At 41.5% G+C, this 7,778-nt stretch overlaps 1 protein-coding gene across 1 annotated transcript in view; it reads right to left on the minus strand.

The window, feature by feature from the left end:
* Positions 1-7,778, minus strand: part of DNAH5 (dynein axonemal heavy chain 5) — a 335,739-nt gene that overhangs the window by 13,320 nt on the left and 314,641 nt on the right. Inside the window, exons 75-78 of the mRNA XM_051853566.2 lie at positions 7,154-7,369; positions 4,725-4,937; positions 1,218-1,370; positions 581-812 (exon numbers count right to left, since the gene is read on the minus strand). Of these exons, the coding sequence (XP_051709526.2) occupies positions 581-812; positions 1,218-1,370; positions 4,725-4,937; positions 7,154-7,369 (814 nt within the window). The remainder of the gene's footprint in view (positions 1-580; positions 813-1,217; positions 1,371-4,724; positions 4,938-7,153; positions 7,370-7,778) is intronic.

Genomic DNA, 7,778 nt, shown 5'->3' on the forward strand with positions numbered 1-7,778 from the left:
TCATGTAATTATTATTACATAACTATGCTGAAATATGAATCCAGAATTTTACCATTAGCTACAGGGTTATTATACCCCTGAATTCTTTCTGGGTTTTATAACCTGGCTCACTCCTCCAAGCTAATAGATCCACAGCCTCCAGGTGAGGCCAGCACAGTCCCATCGGGTAAGCCTTCTGACCACCACCCATCCCACCACATCATATCCATCTTTCAAAGCCCAGACCAAGCTCAACTGCTCAACTGCTCCTGAGGCACTGACTCCAACCATTTCCTCCAACTGGATCTCATCTTCATTTCCCTCCATTTATTACTGTGCCAAACATTTAATTCTTACTTCATCAGCTAAAGCTTATCATGAGTTTCATGAGCACCCATATTTTAGGCAAGGACATCTAGAATTATTGTGTCTCAAATAATCCTCAGGTGTCTAGAAGACAATAAGTTCTGATTAAACATAGGTGTGGATATAAGGCTACTTGAAAAAACAGTAGGATTTCTATTATATGATAACAAAAATAGCAAGATCTTCTGTTTATAATGTCATGTAATATTACCAACATCCAAATAAGACAACTTACTATTGTTTTCTGCATAAATCCTTATGACAGGCATCAATTCAAAGAGCACTTTGGGTTTTGATTCAGTGAGTTTCATGTTCCTCTTGTCCCAGCCAGCACCTTCAAGATACAAGCCGTAGACATAGACACCCTCTGTGGGAGGGGCAAGAATGTCATCTCTCATCCATTTGGTGACTTCATTGCAAAGCACCATGTTGTCCAGAGCCCAGCCTTTGTTGGCCCGAGTTATTTCCTATTCAGGGTGGCAAACGACGAAGGAAGCAATTAGAGTTTTTTCTTAGGAGAGTGTGACAATGATTAAAGTTCAGCTACAAATAACCCCAATTTAAAAGAAATGAAAGAGTATTTAAAGAATTAAAAAGATTCTCTCATAAAAATACCCACGTCTTCATATGACCACATGTACTTTAAAAATATATGTCAAATCAGGCATGAAAGAATAAATAATTTGGAATTCATCTAGTAGGCCGAAAACAAATGATTGGATTTATGTTCATGACAATGTGATTGCCAGTACCAAAAAGAGATGGTCATCATCTAGTTTATCCTATTATTCTATTATTGAAAGCTATAATGAAAGAATAAATTTTTGCAGAGGAAAATGTAACAACACAATGGTACAAATCAGAACTCTCACCTGTCGCATTGCAGTTAAAAATCCTTGTGGATTAAAAAAGCCTGTCATCCAAAAGCAATGGGGTCGGCCATTGAAAACCCAAGAGGTAAACTGGCAATTCCTTTCTATTAGTTCAGTAAACCAGAAACCCAGGGTACTTGAAACCCACGATGCCTGAAATACAAATATTAAAAAATTAATTAACATGGGTTTAATCTGCTATACTAACTGGCTATGTTACTGAAAAAAAAGAAATATCAATTTCACTTTTACAATGACACTGTCCCTGAGTTGTGAATTCCCCTTGGGATCTGACATATGACCTTTCCAAATTATTCCTTTTCCTTCAAGATATTAATGACACAAAGATATGATAGAACCAGCTAATCATCACATGAATAACAGGTCAATTCACAGAGCAATTCAAGATGTCTGATGTCCATAGAGTCACTTTCCACAAACCATATATTCATGAACATTTTTACTATGGAGCAATCAAAGCAATGTTTTGGATTATACTTAATAGGACTCCACCATTTTTCCTTAGAATTCAACTTCAATATTATTTCAGGGTTTTTATTTACATAAACATGCTCATGGCCTCATCCAGAGAAATCCTCGACACTTTAAAATACATTCTCTGGGCAATAAATCATATAATCCTTTCTCTATTTATTTTTAATGAGGTAAACAACAGTTACTTTGTGTGGTGTTTACCTCTTTAGAATATACTTTCATTTCCTCACATAAAGGAGCAGAAATGGAAACCCAGGTTTCTTTCACAATGACAAGTGATTTGCATTTACTGCCTCTATCTTTCTCCTCAGGGAGAACTCAGGCTCATGTGTGGAACTTCCATTATGACAACTGGCATGGGTATGTCATTAATATAAGAAGTAGCATTGGCAGGGATCACCAAATCACCTATGTATCAATCAATGTAGTAATTAACCTGGGTAGGTATATCACTTGAATTTCAAATATCTTGAGAATTAATTTACCTATTTTTCAAGAGCTACTGAGATCCCAAAGACTGATAATAAGTGAAGAGGGATAAAAACCTGAATAAAAGGGTCACAATTTAGAAATTAAGTAACTCATTATATACCATATAAGTGTGACAACTAAAACAGACCAGTTTATACCACATTTTGTCTGAGAGTAGAGGGGGCCATCAATGGGAGGGTGTCTCCTGGAAGGATACCTGTTTCAAAGTCTCCAGGTGCTGGCCCAATTGGGATAGCTGATTCAGTGGGGAATGAATTTTCAAAGGCCAGTGACCTGGAAGGTTCTCCCTCTGTTGTTGGCATTGAAAAGAGGCAATTCAAATAGAATACTCTCTGGCCTTAGCAATGAGTTTTTGAAGACAAGAATAAAACGAAGAGTTCTGGTCAAAGCTGACTCTGGTTTCTAAGCTCTGTGATGGTGTCTGAGGTGGAGAACACAACAAGATGAAGCCTTAATTGCTATATGCTGCCTTCAGGGCCCAGAGCCTTGGAATCTGCTGAAGCTGTGAGTGACATATGCGGCTCAGCACTACACGAGTCCTCTCCAAGAGACCACCTGCTCTAACCCCTGCACATCTCACCTGCCTACTGATCTGAGTCTCCTGCAGATGGTCAAGCCTCCAGTCAGTCCCACCTGCCATTTCATCTCTAGATGCTGCCCTCTCTGTTCATACCTCAATATGACCCAATCTCCAGCCTCCCTGCCCTCTCCAGACCTTCCACTATACCGTCAACATTTTCAAATCTGTCATCAGGAAACTCTTAAAATACAGGTTACTGCCTTCGTCATACTCCACAGCCCTCATCACCAACCTCTGTCATTTCTGACTGTTAGTGTCAGGCCACCACTGCCCATCATTCTCTTCCTTTGAGTCTCATGCCATCTGGACATATCACTCTTGCCCTTCTTATCATTTTCATCTACTGATCACACCACCTACACATCAAGAATTTAGGCTCCTGGTTTACTCTTCCACTCAATCCCCCAAATAATCATGATAATGATGATGGCAGTGGTATTAGTGATGGTGGTGGTATGGCAGAGGTGATGGTGGTGGCAAAGGTGATGATGGTGACAGGCAGAGTGGACAGTGAGAGAGAGAGAAAGAAAGAAAGGTCTTCCTTTTGCCGTTGGTTCACCCTCTAATGGCCGCCGCGGCCGGCGCACCACGCTGATCAGATGGCAGGAGCCAGGTGCTTCTCCTGGTCTCCCATGGGGTGCAGGGCCCAAGCACTTAGGCCATCCTCCACTGCACTCCCTGGCCACAGCAGACAGCTGGCCTGGAAGAGGGGCAACTGGGACAGAATCCGGCGCCCCAACCGGGACTAGAACCCGGTGTGCTGGCGCCGCAAGGTGGAGGGTTAGCCTAGTAAGCCGCGGCGCTGGCCAACACATCCTACTTTCAACGCTGTATCTTCTCTATCATAATTAACCTTAGCAATTTCATTTACATCTCCCCACACAATGGGCATGCTTATAACACATACACACACACACACACATTCACACTTAAATATGGTACAAAGAGAAGGAAGCCATTTAGGCTCCATTCCCAAAAATGTCCTCTCCAAAAATACTTATTTTCATACATGCAAAGACAGGAGTTAATTTTATCAAACCTATATGTTTATGGAGTCATGTCGACTCATCTAGACATGTTCGGTGTCTTTATTTAAATTAGTATTCTTTAAAACCACATCTGGGCCAGTGTCGCGGCTTACTAGGCTAATCCTCTGCCTGTGGTGCCGGCACTCTGGGTTCTAGTCCCAGTTGGGGCGCCAGTTCTGTCCCAATTGCTCCTCTTCCAGTCCAGCTCTCTGCTGTGGCCCGGGAAGGCAATGGAGGATGGCCCAAGTGCTTGGGCCCTGCACCTGCATGGGAGACCAGGAAGAAGCACCTGGCTCCTGGCACGCTGGCCGTGGCGGCCATTTCGGGGGTGAACCAATGGAAGGAAGACCTTTCTCTCTGTCTCTCTCTTTCACTGTCTAACTGCCTGTCAAATTAAACACACACACACACACACACACACACATCTGTCTAGCACAAGTGCCAAGAAGTAATCAGTAAGCATACTATTAAATTATTATCTTGTTGAGATCCACACAGTACACACCGTATTACTCACACAGCAAATAAAACATTTTTCTTGTTGGTGTGATTTTTATATACTGATATATGTATGTCCAAGGATGCTGCATTCAAAAAAGCTAACATCATGGGCTTGTTAAGTCCTGGAATTTGAGTTAAATTCTGATCTGGAAAAACATATAATCCTTCCCTCCCAACCTCAGGATCCTCATCTGCAAATGTAAAATGAGAGCAATACCACACAAACTTTAAGTGAAAAAATGCATGTAGATTGCCTGGTAGAGCCTGTGATGTGTGCGACTCACTGCACTGAGGGATTCTTCCCTAACCCAAGGAACTGCTCTAAGTAAAGTAGCCTTGGTTGCTTTCCACTTGCCAACTGCCACGATTCACGACAGTGTTTATGCAGCAGGAAAGCGGGCGTGTACTTACTTTCTTCCACTGAGCCGGAATTCGGGCGTCAAACATGCAGTCCAACGCGTCTCGCAGGCTTTCGCTCATGACGATGGTGCCGTCGATGGCGAGCTGGAGCTCAGTCAGGGTGCTGCGGACCAGGCTGAGGACCCTCTGCATTCGGTCAATCTCCTGCCTGAGAAAAATGTTCATCGGCTGGAACGCACCCATCTTTTGCAGCCTCTCCTTCACCTGTCAGGGAGACATTAAAGCACATGTTCAAAATTAGACATTAGATCATTAACTGAAACTAATGACTTTATGGAGCTGGTACCATGGGACTTCCTAAATATGTCCCATTTTTTCTTTTAATTCCATTAAAAAATTCTTTCCAATGACACAAAACAGGCAATAATCAGTCTGAATTCTCACACCATGTGGGAAAGACCAGGCAGTCATTAATCCACAGAAGAGCATGAAGCACACAGCCACAACCACACAGTCTTCCGGACAGCAAATGCTCTTATTTGGGAAACATCCCCTTACATCAGTCTGAGCTGTTTCAAACACATGTGTGTATAACTACAAGCAGAAGGGCATGTATATGCAACCATTCTACTGGTTGTCTCAAGCAACTAGACTTGTATTTCTCCATCAAAGCATCCATCTATCCATCTGCATCCTACAAGAATTTACTTAGTCTTCTGTATACTAGAGCTTCTGCTAGACTGAGTTGCTTTATTCTAAGGTAGCAGTGATAAATTTGGCAAAGGGGGAAGTTTTCCACATCTACTTAGAATGTTTATTTACATAATTATTACTCTATTTTTAGATGTTTTTATTGCTTCATAAATATTTCAACCCCTGTTGGATGTGAATGACCTCTCTCCTGATGCTGTAATGAAGAGTGCTTATGAAACCTAATAAGAGTATTGATTTTCTCCAGCCAAGTGAATGAAGATTCTTCCAGGGAAATTATTCCCTTGATGATAGGTCTTTGAGTTCAGTCTGTAGCATTAGCAGCCAAAATCATTGGCTTAGTAGAAAACAATGGCATGCAAAAGACACAAAATTCTGCAAGATTCCTTTTGAAAAGCCAGATGATAATGTGAAAAACTACCAAGAAGCATGGTGGCTTTGTGACAGAAGTACCATGTGGTTAATTCAGGCCATCCCTTTAGACTACATGGAAAATAAGCCATTTCTGTTTGCTTTTATCAAAGATTTTTGAAAATATTACCAGGGTGAAGCATCTCACAATATTAATTATAATGTATAAGATATTAATTTTCAGGGCAAGTATTTGGCATAGCAGTTAAAACACCCATTAAGATGTCCATATCCCCTATCAGAATGCCAGGGTTGGAGTCCTGGTTTAGCTCCTAATTTCAGGTTGACTGTGTACCCTGGGAGGTAGCAATGATGGCTTGAGTAGCTAGGTTCCTGCCACCCATGTGGGAGAACTAGACTGAGTTCCTAGCTCCTAGCATCAGTTGCCCAAGCCCCAAATCTTATAGGCTTTGCAGAGTAAATCAACAGAGAGAAAAATCTCTCTCTCTTTCTACATATGTGTCCCTCTCTCCCTCCCTCCCAAATAAATAAATTTCATAATAATAAATTTGCTTAGAAGCTAATTACATAATAAAATATTAATTTTCAAAACAAGTGACATAAAGATGCTGCAGAGGGGTCACTAAATAAATGCAGACTTTCTGAAATTAAGAGGACTTGAATTTTAATTTATATATATTTTTTTAAAAATCAGATGTTTTAATCTGATATTACACTGCTTTCCTTTCAAGAAATGGCAATATGAAGTACCTGTAGGAAGGTTCTAGAAAGCAATCCTAATCTATCAGAAAAGAAATATAATTTAAGAACAAATATCAACATCCTCATCAGGTTTCTTTACCACTTATATTAAAACAATTAAATTCATGGATTCAAAAACATCTTTGTCTAGTTCTTTAAGAAGCTGGTTCTTATATTTTTTCTTTTTTTTGTTTAAAGATTTAATTATTTATTTGAGAGGCAGAGTTACAGACAGAAAGAGGGAGAGGCAGAAAAAGGTCTTCCATCTGCTGGTTCACTCCCCAAATGGCTGTAATGGCCAGAGCTGAGCCAATCTAAAGGCAGGAGCCAGGAGCTTCTTCCTGGACTCTCACTGTGGTGCAGGGGCCCAAGTACTTGGGCCATATTCCACTGCTTTTCCAGGCCATAAGCAGAGAGCTGGATTGGAAGCACAGCACTTGGGACACGAACCCTTGCCCACATGAGATGTTGGCGCTACAGGCAGAGGCTTAACCTACTATGCCACACCTCTGGCCCCTATATATATATTTTTTAATTTCAGAAAAGTTATCTGTGCCTACCTTCCTTCCTCCTTACCCTCCCTCTGCCCCAGCCCCACTCCTAGAACACACACAAACACACAGAGTTGACATTTTGTCAGGATCTTGGCCACTCACATCAAATGGGCTGTAGTCCGGGGGCAGCTTCTCTAGCATATCATCAGCCAGCCGGGCTACCACAGCCTCCCGGGTCTCATCCCCTCCTCCAGAGCTGTCTTTGGGTTGGATGCCCAGGATGGTGTCCAGCACGTCCTTGGACAGCTTGCTCTGGTAAGTGATGTCTGCATTGGGGTGCAGTCCAAAGACCTCCGGACTGTCATAGGCAGGCAAGCTCTGGACAACACAACACAGACAAGCACAGACTGGCAACCTGAGCACGAGATAAATTCTATTGTCTGAGAAAATACAAATGTTTTGGTTAGGCTAAGCATTTCTGTGATGTGTCTTCTTTCTGTCAAGCTACAAACCTCAGCAATTTCTAACCTTGAAAAACACAAAATAGGCTCATGGATCTTTAAGATTTGGACCACAATTGCGATTTAATTAGGGATACTATATTGTGGTACAATATGGGAGACAGAAATGGGGTTATGAATTGGCATTTTCTTCCTGATCATCTAATCCAATTCAAACCACCTGTTGAAATAGATGTTGTATAACTAACAGTTAATGTAAGATGGCACAAGATACCAGGAAATAAGATTATCAAACATGGATCAAATAAAGCCGCAGGTGGCAGTTG

Source organism: Oryctolagus cuniculus, chromosome 14, assembly GCF_964237555.1.
Source record: "Oryctolagus cuniculus chromosome 14, mOryCun1.1, whole genome shotgun sequence".
In the NCBI taxonomy this organism is placed as follows: Eukaryota; Metazoa; Chordata; class Mammalia; order Lagomorpha; family Leporidae; genus Oryctolagus; species Oryctolagus cuniculus.